The sequence below is a fragment of the Oculina patagonica genome, chromosome 2 (assembly GCF_052425735.1).
Source record: "Oculina patagonica isolate OP01 chromosome 2, crgOcupat, whole genome shotgun sequence".
Classification (NCBI taxonomy): Eukaryota; Metazoa; Cnidaria; class Anthozoa; order Scleractinia; family Oculinidae; genus Oculina; species Oculina patagonica.
This window is the reverse complement of record NC_135759.1, coordinates 6073048-6094019: the sequence shown is the minus strand read 5'-3', so window position 1 is coordinate 6094019 and position 20972 is coordinate 6073048. Positions and strand designations below refer to the sequence as shown.

The window sequence follows — 20972 nt, the reverse complement described above, 5'->3', positions numbered from 1 at the left end:
AAATGTATACATAAAAGAATTTAAACTGCGTTCTTTTGAATAAACTTTCTCTGGATTGTCACAAAAAAGTTTGAGTACATTATAATTTTTTTTTCGCCAAGCCCTTGCTCCGAAAACAGCGAAGAAAGACCATAAGTCGGTGATAAGATAAAGATGAGATAAGTTAGAAGTTTCTGAAAAGATAACAAATATTTTGGTTCTTTTGACACTTGGGAAACAAGTTTCTTAAATCCCGGTTTGCGTCAATATAATCATGCGTTAAAGAAGAGATCTTTATAAATGTTATAAATGTAATGTTTAATTCTGCTACCTTTCCACAAAATGTTCTGCTTCCGTTATTTGACTAAGGCCTAGTACAATCGGGTTACCAGTTTGTACTGACTTGTACTCTGCTATCTCCTACATGAAGTCCACTTTCCTTATTATGCGCAACCGCTGATAAATATAACGGAGACGCGTGCCTTCTGCGTACGCATCGATTTTGTGCCAGATAATTTAATAATAATAGTAATAATTTATGAATTTATATTGCGCTTTTTAACATGTAAATGAGCAAAAGCGCATTACAATATTAAAACTTAAAAATATTAAAATATACTAACTATATACATTACAATATTAAAACATAAAATTATTAAAATAAACTAACTATATACACATTATTGACTAGATGGTTGCAGGATACGATAGACAACCATTCTCGACCCCAGTGCCCGGTGGCAACGTTTTAATGTAACCTGTGATCAGGCGTTCTTTCTTCTCGCGGCGGGGTAAAAACACCTGATCGCAAATTGCTTTTAACGACGTTAATCAGAGTTTGCTCGCAGAAGGCAATTAACACAATTTGTTACGTTTAGCCAAACCAGAAGTTCCCCCTGCCAACCCTACCCCCCTCCCCCACCTCCCCCCCGCCACCCACATTATCACATATTTGGCTTATATATGAGCTGTCTTCAGTCTTCCTAGTTGGGAGATTTTTTGAGATCTTCATAAGAGGGATCAGTGTGAATAACAGTGAGTGAATAAAACGGCGTTTCACTGCGTTTCCTGAAACGGAACGTCATTCAGGTTTCTCTGGCCGAACGGAACACAGATAAAATTTAACAGCAAATGAATATAACATTTTAAAAGTGTTTATTTGATGATAAATTAAACCCAATACGTTCCCTGATTAATTCTAAAATAATACTTCTTTAGTTGACCCTGAAAGACTAAGAATGGAGGAATGAAATCGAAATTGGAGAGTTGGAACGAAATTCACTTCGAGATGGAGATCTCAATCTGTTGAACACTGATGATCTTCTACAACTTCCTTACTCGTTTCAGGTCACGAAAACCTTTTCTTACTTGGTTACTGTTTCTTTCGTTTTTAGCTTGTCTCCATTTTCTTGGAAAGGCGCCAGTTTTCCTCATTCTACAAAAGAACATAGTTATTATTCCCCTCAACTGAGCTAAAAAGCAGAGACTAAAGTTGGGAATATTTTTCTTTTTCCCGGTCGACAGCTGATCGGTTTTTTGTAGGATATTGTCAATATAACAACCCTCAAAGTTAAACTCGCATTCATTGATACTCTCCATTTTCGATTTCCTGTCTGCAGAATTTCGAAAGTGCAATCTTTTTTTTTTATTCAAAGGCACTGACGTCAAGCAATCAAAAAACTAAACAAAGAGGCCCCTTGGTAATTTTGAAATGAAATTTTGATTCACTGAGCACAAATTCAAAACAGGGTAATTCGAATTCCCCATCTATTTGAAACCTCTGTTTATAATTGCCAAAAATTACATCTACTCTGCCTCAAGAGAGGAAGAACACTACTATTTTGAAGCCTTCCTTGCTTTCCTTAAAAGCAAATTATCTGTAGAGAAGAGCAAATTCGAATTACAAATTAACCTCTAAATTAAAAGAAGTAAGCTTTTGTCCTTCTTTTAAAACAAAGCTACAGGCTAGAAGCCTCTTTACGTGTAAAACTTAGCTATTGAGTTTTTTTCTTTCACTTTGATAAAATTTTAGAAACAGTGGATTGTGAAAAAGGTTTAACATTTACGATTTTTTAAGTTATTAAGCAAATGTAGAAAAGATTTTCCGTGTTTCTATCGAGTAAACGAAACATGAGTGGAAGTTTGGGAGAAAGCTGAAAATGCATTCGGAAACGTGTCCTAGGAAAGTTTTACCACGGCGTTTTTCGAGTCCTCCCAAACTTTTACCAATGTTTCGATCATAACTCGATAGAAACACAGATAAGGGTTTTTTCTATTTCTACTATAATTTTAAAAAACACAGCGAAAAAGAAAGGACATTCGCTCGAAATATTTCGATAATCAAAATGTAAATTCTCTTTGCTCGCTCGTAGTCTTATTGTTAATTAAAAACGTTATTGTAATCCGTAATGTAACCTGTTAATTTGTAAAAATATCTTTTTTACAAAAATTATTTACTTTGGAATTTGAGTGATCAACGCTTTCTTACAAGAAATTTATAATTATTCTCGTGAAAACAAAACACATGAAAAATCACTTTGAAACAGCAAAAAAATATATTTTCTGCTGCTTCAAAGAAATGAAACAATTCGAGACAATTGTGAAAATCAACGATGTCTGTTCTATTTTACACTGTACTTGTAAACGGTTTTCAGTTTCTTGCTTCCTTTCTGTCTCTGGGAAGTCCATTGATATGATCCATTCATCCTACAAATGAAAATCAAAAAAGAAAAACCAGAATTTTAAAAAATTGGAGCAAAAAAGTTCCTACAACATTTTGTAACAAATTTCTTTAAGTACATTCCTATAGTCTAACTGCAATTGCAATCCGACTTAAATTCCAACACAAAAATCTAAACGACAAAAAGCGCAGAAGGAAAACGGAAGCTGTTAAAAGATCTGACCACCTCACAAATAGAATTGTGTTTAAAAAAATGACCCAACAGTAGGAATACAAAACCTATTGCTATGTAAACTCTCACTGTAAGGTTTTGATTCTGACCGTGTTACTTGTTATGAAATATTGTAGAAGACAGAGTTTTCGTTTTGATTTAACTCACACAGTTAACCAAAGTCGTGAATCAGATTTTTCTTCGCAATTTTAGACTAACCTCTATTTTCCAAAGTCGAAGGTCACGTTATCTCCAATCAGCATGAAAGGTGCCCACTCCTTCACATCAGAATAGCCGTTTTCTCTCATCCACTTCATGGCCTCGTGAAGAGACTCACTGGCACTTTCCCCACGAACAAGGTGCTCGTAGAAACGACTCATCAACTGCAATGTTGCACTGTCTTCCAGAGCCCACAGTGCCACCAATACTGAACGTGCTCCGGATCCTAAGAACGCACGAGCGATTCCAACAACTCCCTCGGCTCTTATTTGTCCACGGCCACTGTGACAACAGCTAAGTATCACCAGTTTAGCTCGCAGGCGAATTTGTGAAATGTCGGACATTTTCAAAAGGTAGTCTTCTTCTTGTGGAATTCCAGTAGTAGGGCGTAGAGGGACAAGGGCAATTTCTCCTCTTTCAGCATTACCATGAGCAGCCAAATGTATCAGACTCACTGAACTGATCCTTTGAAGTACCGCCTGCTTCGTTGCGTGCTGTCCTAACAAAGGCTGAACGCCAAGCAGTCGTCCAATCATCTCTGCTTCCTTTCTTGCACCAGGCAATGGCAAAAACTTTCTGTTGAGACTTCCGCAGTACATCACATCACCAACATCAGGATCACCCACTATCAGAACACCAGTCTGACTGTGATAGTCTGCAGGACTGTCCTGAATGAGCTTGAGAGTCGTTAACGAGGAAGCGACGCGGATCCTGAATGTTTCTGATAAAAACTTTCCTTTTTTATCGAGTAAGGCTGGAAATGGAACACGGTACAGGCGGCGATCAGGAACAATGATGATTTCAGGCTCTTTAAGTAAGTCGGACACAGGATCAATGAGCATTTCGTGGAACAAAGTGAGACTTGGTTTAGGATCATCCTCATCCTTTCCTTGTCGCAAAGCTGCGAGGTACTCTTCCCGAGAAGAATCAGGTTCCGGCTCAATGTCATTCAAGGATCGATCTTCGCAAAGCTCTTCGGGTAGAATGCCAAAGCTGCGGAAGCTAGTAGCCATGATAGCAAAAAACTCATCCAAATATGTAGCAACCTTTCCTAGTCTGGTATGGAGAGTCTTTTCATCCACTGTAATGTGTCGGAAATGAATGGCTCCGCTTGTCTTGAGAATCCACAAAAGCACTTGTGCATCAGTATAAGAAATGTATAGACAAGTGCAGTTACTTTCCCTCTTTATGACATTTTCAATGCCAATCCATGATTGCGGGTTAGCTGATATGTGTGTTTCGGCAGAGTACTGAGTTGCCATCAAGTCTGCAAGGGCTCTAGCCCGTCCCAGCTCTACAGTATAAAGAGCATCCTTAAAATTTCCAGCGGCACAAAGCAATACACTGAGCTGCAGGTAGGGAAACGCATGCTCGTCCGCTAAGGATATCTTAATTTGATCATTGTCTGCATTAAAACTTCGCAAATCTTCGCATTTCTCAATACTTTGAAACAGATAGTATACAGCTTCTTCAAACTTTTCTTGTGATAACTTCGTACGTGTAAGAGAACAATAGCACCCAAACTCAGTTTCACCGGCCCTTATCTCTTTACTTATTGAAAGTGCCTTCTCGAGATATTCTTCAGCCGCGACATATCCACCGAGCGATTGAAACAGTTTTCCTAGTTTGTTGCAAATAGCTGCTTCTGTTCTTTTGCTACCAATTTCAACTGCGATCGCGAATGCTTTCTCATAATATTCTTTAGGCTTGACATGATCACCAAGAGATAAAAACAGATCTCCTACGTTTGCATAACAGGTTGCTTCCCCTTCCCTGTCACCAATTTGAATTAGCATCCCGAGTGCTTTATCAAGATATTGTTTACTCTTTCTATATTCTCCAAGAAAGTCAAACACAGCTCCCAGGCTTACGTAGCATCTTGCTTCCGTTTCTCTGTCTCCAGTTTTCTTTGAGGTGACAATTGCTTTCTGGTAATATTCTTTAGCTTTGACATATTCACCGATGGATTTAAACATAGTTCCTAGGTTTCCGTAATTTGCTGCTTCTCCGTTTCTGTCACCAATTTCCAATTTCATCACAATTGCTTTCTCGTGATATTCTTTAGCTTTGACATATTCACCGAGAGACTGAAACACAGTTCCTAGTTTTCCGTAATTTGTTGCTTCTCCGTTTCTATCACCAATTTCTATGTTGATCGCAAGTGCTTTCTCGAGATATTCTTTAGCTTTGACATATTCACCGAGAGACTGAAACAAAATTCCTAGGTTCCCCTAATTTGTTGCTTCTCCATCTCTGTCACCAATTTCTATGTTGATCGAAAGTGCTTTCTCGTGATATTCTTTAGCTTTGTCATATTCACCGATAGATTGAAACACAGTTCCTAGGCTTCCGTAACCTGCTGATACTCCGTTTCTGTCACCAATTTCCATCTTGATTGCAAGTGCTTTCTCGTAATATTCTTTAGCTTTGACATATTCACCGAGAGATTTAAACACAGTTCCTAGTTTTCCGTAAGTTACTGCTATTCCGTCTCTGTCACCAGTTTCAATACTGATCGCAAGTGCTTTCTCGTAATATTCTTTAGCTATGACATATTCACCGAGAGAATGAAACACAGTTCCTAGTTTTCCGTAATTTGTCGCTTCTCCGTCTCTGTCACCAATTTCCACGTTGATCGCGAGTGCTTTCTCGTGATATTCTTTTGCTTTGACATATTCACTGACATATTGAAACACAGCTCCTAGGTTTCCGTAATTTGCTGCTACTCCGTTTCTGTTACCAATTTCCACGTTGATCGCAAGTGCTTTCTCGTGATAATCTTTAGCTTTCACATATTCACCGATAGATTGAAACACAGTTCCTAGGTTTCCGTAATTTGTTGCTACTCCGTTTCTGTCACCAGTTTCAATACTGATCGCAAGTGCTTTCTCGTGATATTCTTTAGCTTTGACATATTCACCGATAGATTGAAACACAGTTCCTTGGTTTCCGTAATTTCTTGCTACTCCGTTTCTGTCACCAATTTCCAAGTGGATCGCAATTGCTTTCTCGTAATATTCCTTGGCTTTGACATATTCACTGAGAGATTGAAACACAGTTCCTAGTTTTCCGTAATTTGTCGCTTCTCCGTCTCTGTCACCAGTTTCCATACTGATCGCTAGTGCTTTCTCGTGATATTCTTTAGCTTTGACATATTCACCGATATATTGAAACACAGTTCCTAGGTTTCCGTAATTTGCTGCTTTTCCTTTTCTGTCACCAATTTCCTTGTTGATCGCAAGTGCTTTCTCGTAATATTCTTTAGCTTTGACATATTCACCCATATATTGAAACACAGTTCCTAAGTTTCCGTAATTTGCTGCTTCCCCTTTTCTGTCACCAATTTCCTTGTTGTTCGCAAGTGCTTTCTCGTAATATTCTTTAGCTTTGACATATTCACCGGTATATTGAAACACAGCTCCTAGGTTTGCGTAATTTTTTGCTTCTCCGTTTCTGTCACCAATTTCCATGTTGATCGCAAGTGCTTTCTCGTGATATTCTTTAGCTTTGACATATTCACCGATAGATTGAAACACAGTTCCTAGGTTTCCGTAATTTGTTGCTTCTCCGTTTCTGTCACCAATTTCCATGTTGATCGCAAGTGCTTTCTCGTGATATTCTTTAGCTTTGACATATTCACGGAGAGATTGAAACACAGTTCCATGGTTTCCGTAATTTCTTGCTTCTCTTTTTCTGTTTCTTGCTTCCTTTCTGTCTCTGGGAAGTCCATTGATATGATCCATTCATCCTACAAATGAAAATCAAAAAAGAAAAACCAGAATTTTAAAAAATTGGAGCAAAAAAGTTCCTACAACATTTTGTAACAAATTTCTTTAAGTACATTCCTATAGTCTAACTGCAATTGCAATCCGACTTAAATTCCAACACAAAAATCTAAACGACAAAAGGCGCAGAAGGAAAACGGAAGCTGTTAAAAGATCTGACCACCTCACAAATAGAATTGTGTTTAAAAAAATGACCCAACAGTAGGAATACAAAACCTATTGCTATGTAAACTCTCACTGTAAGGTTTTGATTCTGACCGTGTTACTTGTTATGAAATATTGTAGAAGACAGAGTTTTCGTTTTGATTTAACTCACACAGTTAACCAAAGTCGTGAATCAGATTTTTCTTCGCAATTTTAGACTAACCTCTATTTTCCAAAGTCGAAGGTCACGTTATCTCCAATCAGCATGAAAGGTGCCCACTCCTTCACATCAGAATAGCCGTTTTCTCTCATCCACTTCATGGCCTCGTGAAGAGACTCACTGGCACTTTCCCCACGAACAAGGTGCTCGTAGAAACGACTCATCAACTGCAATGTTGCACTGTCTTCCAGAGCCCACAGTGCCACCAATACTGAACGTGCACCGGATCCTAAGAACGCACGAGCGATTCCAACAACTCTCTCGGCTCTTATTTGTCCACGGCCACTGTGACAACAGCTAAGTATCACCAGTTTAGCTCGCAGGCGAATTTGTGAAATGTCGGACATTTTCAAAAGGTAGTCTTCTTCTTGTGGAATTCCAGTAGTAGGGCGTAGAGGGGCAAGGGCAATTTCTCCTCTTTCAGCATTACCATGAGCAGCCAAATGTATCAGACTCACTGAATTGATCCTTTGAAGTACCGCCTGCTTCGTTGCGTGCTGTCCTAACAAAGGCTGAACGCCAAGCAGTCGTCCAATCATCTCTGCTTCCTTTCTTGCACCAGGCAATGGCACAAACTTTCTGTTGAGACTTCCGCAGTACATCACATCACCAACATCAGGATCACCCACTATCAGAACACCATTCTGACTGTGATAGTCTGCAGGACTGTCCTGAATGAGCTTGAGAGTCGTTAACGAAGAAGCGACGCGGATCCTGAATGTTTCTGATAAAAACTTTCCTTTTTTATCGAGTAAGGCTGGAAATGGAACACGGTACAGGCGGCGATCAGGAACAATGATGATTTCAGGCTCTTTAAGTAAGTCGGACACAGGATCAATGAGCATTTCGTGGAACAAAGTGAGACTTGGTTTAGGATCATCCTCATCCTTTCCTTGTCGCAAAGCTGCGAGGTACTCTTCCCGAGAAGAATCAGGTTCCGGCTCAATGTCATTCAAGGATCGATCTTCGCAAAGCTCTTCGGGTAGAATGCCAAAGCTGCGGAAGCTAGTAGCCATGATAGCAAAAAACTCATCCAAATATGTAGCAACCTTTCCTAGTCTGGTATGGAGAGTCTTTTCATCCACTGTAATGTGTCGGAAATGAATGGCTCCGCTTGTCTTGAGAATCCACAAAAGCACTTGTGCATCAGTATAAGAAATGTATAGACAAGTGCAATTACTTTCCCTCTTTATGACATTTTCAATGCCAATCCATGATTGCGGGTTAGCTGATATGTGTGTTTCGGCAGAGTACTGAGTTGCCATCAAGTCTGCAAGGGCTCTAGCCCGTCCCAGCTCTACAGTATAAAGAGCATCCTTAAAATTTCCAGCGGCACAAAGCAATACACTGAGCTGCAGGTAGGGAAACGCATGCTCGTCCGCTAAGGATATCTTAATTTGATCATTGTCTGCATTAAAACTTCGCAAATCTTCGCATTTCTCAATACTTTGAAACAGATAGTATACAGCTTCTTCAATCTTTTCTTGTGATAACTTCGTACGTGTAAGAGAACAATAGCACCCAAACTCAGTTTCACCGGCCCTTATCTCTTTACTTATTGAAAGTGCCTTCTCGAGATATTCTTCAGCCGCGACATATCCACCGAGCGATTGAAACAGTTTTCCTAGTTTGTTGCAAATAGCTGCTTCTGTTCTTTTGCTACCAATTTCAACTGCGATCGCGAATGCTTTCTCATAATATTCTTTAGGCTTGACATGATCACCAAGAGATAAAAACAGATCTCCTACGTTTGCATAACAGGTTGCTTCCCCTTCCCTGTCACCAATTTGAATTAGCATCCCGAGTGCTTTATCAAGATATTGTTTACTCTTTCTATATTCTCCAAGAAAGTCAAACACAGCTCCCAGGTTTACGTAGCATTTTGTCTTGCTTCCGTTTCTCTGTCTCCAGTTTTCTTTGAGGTGACAATTGCTTTCTGGTAATATTCTTTAGCTTTGACATATTCACCGATGGATTTAAACATAGTTCCTAGGTTTCCGTAATTTGCTGCTTCTCCGTTTCTGTCACCAATTTCCAATTTCATCACAATTGCTTTCTCGTGATATTCTTTAGCTTTGACATATTCACCGAGAGACTGAAACACAGTTCATAGTTTTCCGTAATTTGTTGCTTCTCCGTTTCTGTCACCAATTTCTATGTTGATCGCAAGTGCTTTCTCGAGATATTCTTTAGCTTTGACATATTCACCGAGAGACTGAAACAAAATTCCTAGGTTCCCGTAATTTGTTGCTTCTCCATCTCTGTCACCAATTTCTATGTTGATCGAAAGTGCTTTCTCGTGATATTCTTTAGCTTTGTCATATTCACCGATAGATTGAAACACAGTTCCTAGGTTTCCGTAACCTGCTGCTACTCCGTTTCTGTCACCAATTTCCATCTTGATTGCAAGTGATTTCTCGTAATATTCTTTAGCTTTGACATATTCACCGAGAGATTTAAACACAGTTCCTAGTTTTCCGTAAGTTACTGCTATTCCGTCTCTGTCACCAGTTTCAATACTGATCGCAAGTGCTTTCTCGTAATATTCTTTAGCTATGACATATTCACCGAGAGAATGAAACACAGTTCCTAGTTTTCCGTAATTTGTCGCTTCTCCGTCTCTGTCACCAATTTCCACGTTGATCGCGAGTGCTTTCTCGTGATATTCTTTTGCTTTGACATATTCACTGACATATTGAAACACAGCTCCTAGGTTTCCGTAATTTGCTGCTACTCCGTTTCTGTTACCAATTTCCACGTTGATCGCAAGTGCTTTCTCGTGATAATCTTTAGCTTTCACATATTCACCGATAGATTGAAACACAGTTCCTAGGTTTCCGTAATTTGTTGCTACTCCGTTTCTGTCACCAGTTTCAATACTGATCGCAAGTGCTTTCTCGTGATATTCTTTAGCTTTGACATATTCACCGATAGATTGAAACACAGTTCCTTGGTTTCCGTAATTTCTTGCTACTCCGTTTCTGTCACCAATTTCCAAGTGGATCGCAATTGCTTTCTCGTAATATTCCTTGGCTTTGACATATTCACTGAGAGATTGAAACACAGTTCCTAGTTTTCCGTAATTTGTCGCTTCTCCGTCTCTGTCACCAGTTTCCATACTGATCGCTAGTGCTTTCTCGTGATATTCTTTAGCTTTGACATATTCACCGATATATTGAAACACAGCTCCTAGGTTTCCGTAATTTGCTGCTTTTCCTTTTCTGTTACCAATTTCCTTGTTGATCGCAAGTGCTTTCTCGTAATATTCTTTAGCTTTGACATATTCACCCATATATTGAAACACAGTTCCTAAGTTTCCGTAATTTGCTGCTTCCCCTTTTCTGTCACCAATTTCCTTGTTGTTCGCAAGTGCTTTCTCGTAATATTCTTTAGCTTTGACATATTCACCGGTAGATTGAAACACAGCTCCTAGGTTTGCGTAATTTTTTGCTTCTCCGTTTCTGTCACCAATTTCCAAGTGGATTGCTAGTGCTTTCTCGTGATTTTCCTTAGCTTTGACATATTCACCGATAGATTGAAACACAGTTCCTAGGTTTCCGTAATTTGTTGCTTCTCCGTTTCTGTCACCAATTTCCATGTTGATCGCAAGTGCTTTCTCGTGATATTCTTTAGCTTTGACATATTCACGGAGAGATTGAAACACAGTTCCTTGGTTTCCGTAATTTCTTGCTTCTCTTTTTATGTCACCAATTTCCAAGTGGATCGCAAGTGCTTTCTCGTAATATTCCTTAGCTTTGACATATTCACTGAGAGATTGAAACACAGCTCCAAGGGCTCCGTAATTTTTTGCTTCGCTGTTTCTGTCACCAATTTCCAAGTGGATCGCAAGTGCTTTCTCGTAATATTTCTTAGCTTTGACATATTCACTGAGAGATTGAAACACAGCTCCAAGGGCTCCGTAATTTGTTGCTTCTCCGTTTCTGTTACCAATTTCCAAATTGATCGCAAGTGCTTTCTCGAGATATTCTTTAGCTTTGACATATTCACCGATAGATTCAAACACATTTCCTAGATTTCCGTAATTTACTGCTTCTCCGTTTTTGTCACCATTTTCCATACTGATCGCAAGTGATTTCTCGAAATATTCTTTAGCTTTGACATGTTCACCGATAGAAAAAAGCGCATACCCTAGGTTTCCAGAAGCCATTGCCTCACGTTGTTTGTCGCCAGTTTCTTTCATGATAGCGACTGCTCTTTCATAAAGTTCTTTCGCCTCAACATACTTATTTTGACTCCCATAGATCTCTGCCAGTGCCATGCTAAGCCTCCCTTCGTTGACTGTCTCACCATGATCGCGGTGCATGTCGAGAAGTTTGCAGCCATATGTTATTGCATTTGTGTTATCGTGGATACGACAGTACGCCGTGAACATCGTAAAATAGATTCTCTTATAAACAAATTTGGCAAATTGCTTCTCTATTCTAATTGCTTTATAACTATGCAAAACCAAGCTTTCCTTGCATAACTCGATAGCTTTTATAGCACGACCGGTGTTAATAAGAAACATGGCAACAGCTAAGCCTATAGCTATGTCTTGTATAATTTCGTCTATGTTGTTCATGACGCTTTCTTCTGTAAGTCTTGTAACTAAAAAAATAAGCAGAGTAAAATGTTTTGTAAGAATGCGCAATGCTTTGTAAAACGCGTTGCAAATTAAAGCGCTGCCACTGTGAAAAGGCAGGGTTGGGCAATCAAGTACGTATATTCCAAATCTCAGTGCGCGTTTTCTTTAATTTTTTTATCTTGTGGACTAAAGGTGGCCATTGTAAACACAGAAACGCACTATAAGAAATGTTCGCCGGAAGAATTCTTGAACGTTTGTTACCTTGTTCTTTAAAATATTTTGATTTGTAACACGATGAAAGAAAAGTAACGTTAAATTTAAAATAAATTCATTACCTCAGAGTACCCAAGGGGCGTTGCTAGCCTACCCGTAGGCCCGGGCCTACAAATGTTTTGGCCTACTTGTATTTTAAAATGCACAACAGAAAAATTCCAGGCTGATGCATTGCCAAGATGAAAGAGAAAGCAATTTTTTGACATATCGTAGTAAATACATCTCTCAACTCCCCTTTCCTAAGGGACCGTTCATTTTTTATGGAGTAGGGGGGCTGGTGGGATTTGAGGGGGGGGGGCCATGTGAAAAAATCTGGCTTAAAAGGGGGGGTCAGCCAAAAAAATATGGTCTGTGAGGGGGGATCACTGAAAATAATTATAATTTTAAGTGTTTTAATGAGGGCTTCTATAATAGTTTGAAATCTTGCCAGAATGCCCAAAACAACATTCCTGAGGTTCTGAAAATTCAAATTTTCTCGGGGGAGCATGCCCCCGGATCCCCTTACTTTGTTATATGTACAAAACGGCTTAACTCAACCCAACAGCTCATTAGTTACAAATGCAGTCAACCCATACTAACAAACGCCATCACGCAATAAAAAATCCAAGCCAATGTCAGCTATTTGAAGGATGTAGTTTGTCTATTATTATGACTGAACAACTGATACACTCTTTAGTCATAAGGCTTGATAAATTTTAATTTTACTTGATTGTCTTTTTTTTGGGGGGGGGGGGGTCATCGAAAAAAAAGTTGGATCTTGAAGGGGGGGGCAGGCTAAAATTTCCGATGAAGAAGGGGGACCATTATATATAGCGGCTACTATCTGTCAAATCCCACCAGCCCCCCCCCCCCCCCCCACCCCTTACCCATTAAAAAATGAACAGTCCCTAATGAGATTAAAGCTCATCTTGCAAGGGCAAACTTTGGAACCTTCTGGATAAATTGGAACTTAGTTAAACGCTGGAATGAGTGTATATAATTTTGAATATGCTATTATCATGAGCTTTCCGGACTTCACAGCATCAATTTACTTGTAACTTACAACAGCTAACTGTATGTAAAAATAGGTCACCAAGGGTGACATGAGTCTAATGCCGTATGGCATAGTGATACAGATTGCGCGGTTTTCGTAAGCCGGTTAAAATTGGTTAGAGGTTTGTGTTCGGGAGTTTAATTTAAAATGCTTATAGCAAGCTAGGGGCATCGTGGATGATTATGGATGAAAACGAAACAGTCATAAATGTTATATGCTTCACAAAATTTAAAGTATGAACAGGAGTTGATGTTACTTCTTCCGTATTGTCCGTAAAAGCAGAAACGATTAAACATTTGGACAAGATTGCGTGACGATTTACAAAAAGCATGTTCATTACAACAAGGGTTGAAGAACTTCACATCGTTTTCTTTCAGATTTTTCACCATTTTGATGATGACTCTTGAAACAGATTTTGCAATAAAAGCACTTGAAATAGTGACTGTTACTCCATTGTACTGTAAGCACTTAGTGACAGATTTTTCTAAAAACGGGTGTAAATGCTCACGTCAATATAATGATGACCTTTTGAACGCTGGAAACTAGGCAATTATTATCGAGCTACCATACACAGGAGCGAAGACTGTTTATCATGATGTACAAATTTCGCGAATCATCACTTCCATATCAATGTAACCATTTTATGATTTTTCTAGCTGTAAGAAGAACTTAAGATCTCTGAGAGTCGTAAAAGCACGAAATTCGATTTCAGTGTATGGCAAAGGCCGGGACAGTGTAATACTGCAAAGCGGCCAAACAAACGCATTTTGATTTAGTCGCGTAACTTGATTTACATTTATCCATGTACATCTTTTATTTTTGAAGGTTTTTGTTTGCACTGTAAAGAAAAAATTGGTCAAAATTCGAATGACTTAAATACAAAATACGAGGCAAAGTTTTCTATTTTTTAAAACAAAATAAATATTTGGTCGCATTGTGTAAATAAACGCGAGTCGCCGTCGAAATATTTTTTCTAAAAAGCAAGACGAAAACACAAGTGCTTAACTGAACTGAAAACGAAGATTTATTTTCACAAAAAGCTTACAAATGTCTTAACTGGAAAATTATTACGTCCTGTTCAAGTGTTGAATAATCGTGACTTGAGAAAGAACTTTTAATTATGCGTGGGAACACGTGTCGCTGATTGGCTGTTTTTAATTGAAACTAATCGTGCGTGTCCGTACGGAGTCCGTTCTTGCAGCTGATCATTGTTTTCTACATTACAGCGAACGATTATCGATCCCGAACCATTCCCTTGGGATTGCTAACAGCTTTTTTTCATATAACAAAGAGTCTAATGCGCATGCGCAAAGCGCACGCAAGCATTAGACTAAAAAATCTCTTGCTAAAGAAATTACCCTATTTATTTAGTTAAACAGGTAAAGATTATGAAAGGCATACAATATAAGGCAAGTTGTGTACTCACCACACCAACGACTAAAAACCGAAGACCAGCCGGTATTCCTTGCTTGAGTGAACTTTACTGATGAGTTTACTATATACTGTTCTCTTTGAAAAGGAAAATCAGAAATTTCTGTTAATGTTATAGTCACCCGTTCCTTTGGGAAATTAGAAAATGAAATTCTCTACCCTTGGATGACATTTCAGGTTTTTTAGTTTTCATTTTCCAAAAACAGAATGGAATTTCGAACTTCTTTGTTTCTTAACGGTTGACATGTTGGAGAAATGAATTTTAATGCTTATACACTGAAGATGTTAGTTGCTGGCTTAGAGACTAAAGCGTTGAGTATGAAAACTTATTTTGTGTTCGACTAATTTAAAATGTTAAATGACCAAAGTACTGTCTCTCTGAAGAAAAAATAAGCGGAAGATCATTCATTTAGGTTTTGTGACGAGAGAGAAGTTAAAAGCAAACTTGTGATTGTCACGGGCATTATTTTTGGGAAGAGACAATTTTATTAGAACATTGAAAAATTATATATATAAAATCGCTAGAAATGCCTTACAATTCCACACTGCTAGGGGGTGAAAAAGCGACTGCTGGCCCAAAATTGGCAAGGATATCCTTAAACTTAAACTCACAAAAACCGTTTTAGTTTTCAACTAGGAGAACAATGACCTGGGAACCTACCGAGTAAGATGCAACAAGAGCTCTTAGAGCTTACAACTGCGCTGGTCTCGTGAGCACTTTAGGGGAGCCATGTGGGGGGAACAAAAAATGCACCCCCCTCCCCTTATCCCCTTTTCCTGCGTCGAGCAAAGTTGCGACTGACAAACAAGATGGTAAGAAAACACCTTGCGTGACATTTCATGGTTGACTAGTTCCATCCGAAATTAAACATTTTTCTTATATGCTAATGGTGGCCAAGTTTAATTCCCACGATCTTGATCCGTGAAACCAAAAAATCTTTTAAATCAGCATCCAGTGTTGTCTTGAATTACCGTTTAAAGATTGAATAACCAGCTCCGAAAATGGAATATTGGAGCAGATAAATAAATCAAATTTGAGAAGAACATTGGACCTGTGTTTTGCTGAATGGGAATTCCCCGGGGAATTAGTTTACCAATAACGTAAATCTTGCAAGTCCGAACATGTTTGTCTCGGTGGTTTTCCTTCAGATTTCAGAAATCCTCTAGATGACACAGCTCCAAAAATAAATAACGCTAAAAAAATCGAACATTTCACACTTAACATGCTAGGTTAAGTTCAAAGGATTTGTTTAGTTTCCATTTTTAGCAGATTTATAGCTTTCAGAGCATTGCGTGATTCAGTGCCTTGTGAAAGTAAAAATTTGCTAACGCCAGCACATTCCAGGACACAAACGTAATGTAAATAAATGTAAATTCTTGCCCGCTAAAGCGTATTTATTTAAAGCGTGAAATTTTAATATTATCTTCGATTCAAACGCTTCAAAATGCTTCACACTGAATTTTGTAAGTAAAGATTAATGGATTCGCAAAGATTTGAAAGGTAGCAGCTAAGCTGATAATAGCTTTGAAAAATTACGTGACTCGAGGTCTAGCCGATCGAAAGTGAAACTTGTCATGTCAGCACATTCTTTTACACCAACGTAATGGTATTTATTCACAGATTCTGGTCCGCTGAAATATATTTTTCTTTCCACGCATGAAAATTTAGAATTTCCTTTGAATAAAACGCTTCAAAATCGAATATTTCACACTAAACATTCTTTGTAAAGAAAAAAAATAAGAAAATGTTTACATTTGATACTGATTTGTAGCTTCTAAACATTACGTGACTTCAAGCTCGACCGAGTGGAGGTCTGGGACAGGTCACCGACAAAACGAAAAATAACAAGAGCTCTTAGAGCTTACAACTGCGCTGGTCTCGTGAGCACTTTAGGAGAGCCATGTGGGGGGAACAAAAAATGCACCCCCCCCCCCCTTATCCCCTTCACCCGCGACGAACAATGTTGCGACTAACAAACAAGATGGTAAGAAAACACATTGCGTGACATTTCATGGTTGACTAGTTCCACCCAAAATTAAATATTTTCCTTATATGCTAGTGGTGGCCAAATTTAATTCCCACGATCCTGATCCGTGAAACAAAAAAATCTTTTAAATCAGCATCCAGTGTTGTCTTGAATTACCGTTTAAAGATTGAATAACCAGCTCCGAAAATGGAATATTGGAGCAAATAATTAAATCAAATTTGAGAAGAACACTAGACCTGTGTTTTGCTGAATGGGAATTCCCCGGGGAATTAATTTACCAATGACGTAATCCTTGCAAGTCAGGGCATGTTTGTCTCAGTGGTCTTCCTTCAGAATTCAAAAATCCGTAGATGACACAGCTCCAAAAATACGTAAAGCTAAAAAGTCGAACATTTTAAACTTAACATGCTAGGTTAGTTTCCATTTGTAGCAGTTAAGCTTTCAGAGCATTGCGTGATTCTTGCCGATCGGTGCCTTGTGAAAGTAGAAATTTGCTAACGCTAGCACATTCCAGGACACAGACGTAATGTAAATAAATGTAAATTCTTGCCCGCTAAAGCATCAAATTTTAGTATTTTCTTTGATTCAAACGCTTCAAAATACTTCACAGTTTTAAGTAAAGACCAAAGGATTCGCAAAGATTTCAAAGGTGGCTGAATAGCTTTGAAAAATTACGTGACTCGAGCCGATCGAAAGTGAAACTTGTCATGTCAGCACATTCTTTGACACCAACGTAATGGCATTTATTTACAGATTCTGGCCCACTGAATTATATTTCTCTTTGAAAACTGACCCAATGACAATGTTTTGTAGTTTCTATACTGTTAGTATTATTTTTGCCCTTATTTTGGTTTTCGTATTACAATAGGCGGTTGTAAAAATGCAGCGACTGACAAACTTTGTGTGACATTTCATGGTTGACTTGTTCCAGCCGCGATTAATAATTTTTCATATATGCAAATTCTGGCCGAATTCCCACGCGCGGACGCTGAAGCTGTTTTTAGCACAGAGGGTAATTTCCCTGGCATACCGAATGACGTAAGCGGTACAGGGCATGTTTGTGAAGGGAATTTTTCTTCATATCTCTAAAATCCTTCAACGACACAGCCAAAAAATAGATTACGCAATAAATTTGTTTAGTAAAGGCCAAAGGATTCGCAAAGATTTGAAAGGTAGCTTATAATAGCTTTAAAACATTACGTGACTCGAGGTCTAGCCGATCGAAAGTGAAACTTGTCATGTCAGCACATTCTTTGACACCAACGTAATGGCATTTATTTACAGATTCTGGCCCACTGTATTATATTTCTCTTTGAAAGCGTGGAAATTTAGTATTTTCCATGAGTCAAATGCTTTAAAGTCGAACATCTCAAACAAAACATTCTTTGTAAAGACAAAAATAAGAAAAAATTTTTCATTTGTTACTGATTTGTAGCTTCTAAACATCGCGTGATTCAAGCTCGACCGAGTGGAGGTCTGGGTCTGGTCACCGACAAAACGAAAAAAAAAAAAAAATAATAATAATAATAATAATAAACCGCGTGCAGAGCAAGAACTGCGCAGCGCAGTTAAAAATAATAATAATAATAATAATAAACCCCGTGCAGAGCAAGAACTGCGCAGCGCAGTTAACAAGAGCTCTTAGAGCTTACAACTGCGCTGGTCTCGTGAGCACTTTAGGGGAGCCATGTGCCCCCCCCCCCCCCCCTTATCCCCTTTACCTTCGGCGAAAGCACCTTGCGTGACATTTCATGGTTGACTAGTTCCATCCGAAATTAAACATTTTCCTTATATGCTAATGGTGGCCAAATTTAATTCCCACCATCCTTGATCCGCGAAACAAAAAAATCTTTTAAATCAGCATCCAGTGTTGTCTTGAATTATCGTTTAAAGATTGAATGACCAGCTCCGAATTCGAAAACGGAATATTGCAGCAAATAATTAAAGCAAACTCGAGAAGAACACAAGATCTGTGTTTTGCTGAATGGGAATTCTCCGGGGAATTAATTTAGCAATGACATAACCCTTGCAAGTCAGGGCATGTTTGTCTCAGTGGTCTTCCTTTAGATTTCAGAAATCCGTAGATGACACAGCTCCAAAAATACGTAAAGCTAAAAAGTCGAACATTTTACACTTAACATGCTAGGTTAGTTTCCATTTGTAGCAGTTAAGCTTTCAGAGCATTGCGTGATTCTTGCCGATCGTTGCCTTGTGAAAGTAGAAATTTGCTAACGCCAGCACATTCCAGGACACAGACGTAATGTAAATAAATGTAAATTCTTGCCCGCTAAAGCATCAAATTTTAGTATTTTCTTTGATTCAAACGCTTCAAAATACTTCACAGTCTTTAAGTAAAGACCAAAGTATTCGCAAAGATTTCAAAGGAGGCTGGATAGCTTTGAAAAATTACGTGACTCGAGCCGATCGAAAGTGAAACTTGTCATGTCAGCACATTCTTTGACACCAACGTAATGGCATTTATTTACAGATTCTGGCCCACTGAATTATATTTCTCTTTGAAAACTGACCCAATAACAATGTTTTGTAGTTTCTATACTGTTAGTATTATTTTTGCCCCTATTTTGGTTTTCGTATTACAATAGGCGGTTGCAAAAATGCACCGACTGACAAACTTTGTGTGACATTTCATGGTTGACTTGTTCCAGCCGCGATTAATAATTTTTCATATATGCAAATTCTGGCCGAATTCCCACGCACGGACGCTGAAGCTGTTTTTAGCACAGAGGGTAATTTCCCAAGCATACCGCGTACCGAATGACGTAAGCGGTACAGGGCATGTTTGTGAAGGGAATTTTTCTTTATATCTCTAAAATCCTTCAATGACACAGCCAAAAAATAGATTACGCAATAAATTTGTTTAGTAAAGACCAAAGGATTCGCTAAGATTTGAAAGGTAGCTTAAAATAGCTTTAAAACATTACGTGACTCGAGGTCTAGCCGATCGAAAGTGAAACTTGTCGTGTCAGCACATTCTTTTCCACCAACGTAATGCATCAGTCAATTGAAACCCCGGCCCCCCGACCCCCGGGACTTAGCAGGGATTTAACGCGTCCAAAGCCGGGATTTAACGCACTTTTAACGGCGCGTTGGCCCCGGGGGGCGGTGGTTTTAACAAAATGTCAGTAGACCGGGGCCGTAGAGCGGTGATTTAACAGCACGCTATCACCTGAAGCGGGGACGACAGCCGGGATAATCAATCAATCAATCAATAAAATTTATTTACCCTCGGAGCTGACGGGGGCTGGCTAGGCCCCTAGCAAAACATATGCTAATATGCCGAGAAAATAAATTACAAATGTAAAAATATATACAGAACGAAAAATTCATTAATAAATAAGTATTAAATTAAATTAAAATTAAAAAGGGACTATCTAGCTGCGCACAGCATTACGAAAGGCCTGTAGTGTAGCAATTGTTCTTACTCGGTCTGGCAGTTGATTCCAGGCGTTCGCCGCCCAGTATCTTACAGACTTCAGTCCATACTTGGTCGTATTGACCTTAGGTAAGACAATCTTATTAATGCCTCTCAAGTTCTTGATATTGTCCCTGACACAGAAGAGGTCCTTAAGATACACAGGTGCTAAGTTGTTAAGGCATTTGAATATTATAATAAGTGTATCTTGAATGCGACGTTCACTTAATGTGTAGCCTATGCGGCTGCACAGAGAAGCGGAGCTAGAAGACCTGCCCTTATAGATGTAACGTAGGGCTCTTTCGGGATTTAACATAAAGGGCTAAATGCTTTTCTCAAAATGTTCGTTCTGAGGAATCCGTTCTAAAAAGTCTCCACGCTTCTTCCTTGATAAAGCCTTTCGCGACGCCTGGGTTTGTATTTAATGTGTTCACACGATAAAAATAGACTCATTGTACTTGAAATCTGCCACCTTTGTACAATATCGTCTCCAAGAAAGTAGTTTCTGTTTCTGAGATTTCAGCCGTGGATTATATCGTAGGGTAAAAGCTGTTTACCTTTAGCAGAAATTCTTCTATTTTGTCTCTTCTTGTGCCCCACATTAGTTTAAAAGACGTCGTCAATAAGTCGTTTCCAAAGGATAGATTTATTGGTACTTGTCTGAGTATTTCGTTTTCTATTTTGGCCGTGAAGATGACAGCAGAAACTGCGGCGATTGTCGTGCCCATGGCTGTTTGATGCGCTTAAAGATAATCTTTTCCATTGAATTGGAGCATCTCTCTTAAAAACCTGTTAGGTACGGGAGGGTTTCCTTAATGAAATTCTTCGTATGCTTCGCATAAAGTGTAAATGAGACAAGGAAAGCTTTTTTGGGCTGTTTAGGTATGGCAGTGTAATTATCTCAATAAAGTTATTAAAGTCTGTCGCACGAAGCTTGTCGCTGTGCTATCGGCTGAAGTAGATAGTCAACAAAAGCTGAAATACGTTCTTT

General features: G+C 38.8%; 1 protein-coding gene and 1 pseudogene across 1 annotated transcript; both read right to left on the bottom strand.

Moving 5' to 3' along the window:
• Nucleotides 1-20972, bottom strand: part of LOC144642755 (uncharacterized) — a 51480-nt pseudogene that overhangs the window by 11393 nt on the left and 19115 nt on the right.
• LOC144637841 (tetratricopeptide repeat protein 28-like) lies at nucleotides 2593-4885 on the bottom strand. Its single transcript, XM_078496931.1, has 2 exons — nucleotides 3090-4885; nucleotides 2593-2685 (listed from the first exon to the last, which is right to left on the bottom strand). The coding sequence occupies exon 1, from the start codon at nucleotides 4883-4885 to the stop codon at nucleotides 3092-3094; it is 1794 nt and encodes a 597-aa protein (XP_078353057.1). The 3' UTR covers nucleotides 2593-2685; nucleotides 3090-3091.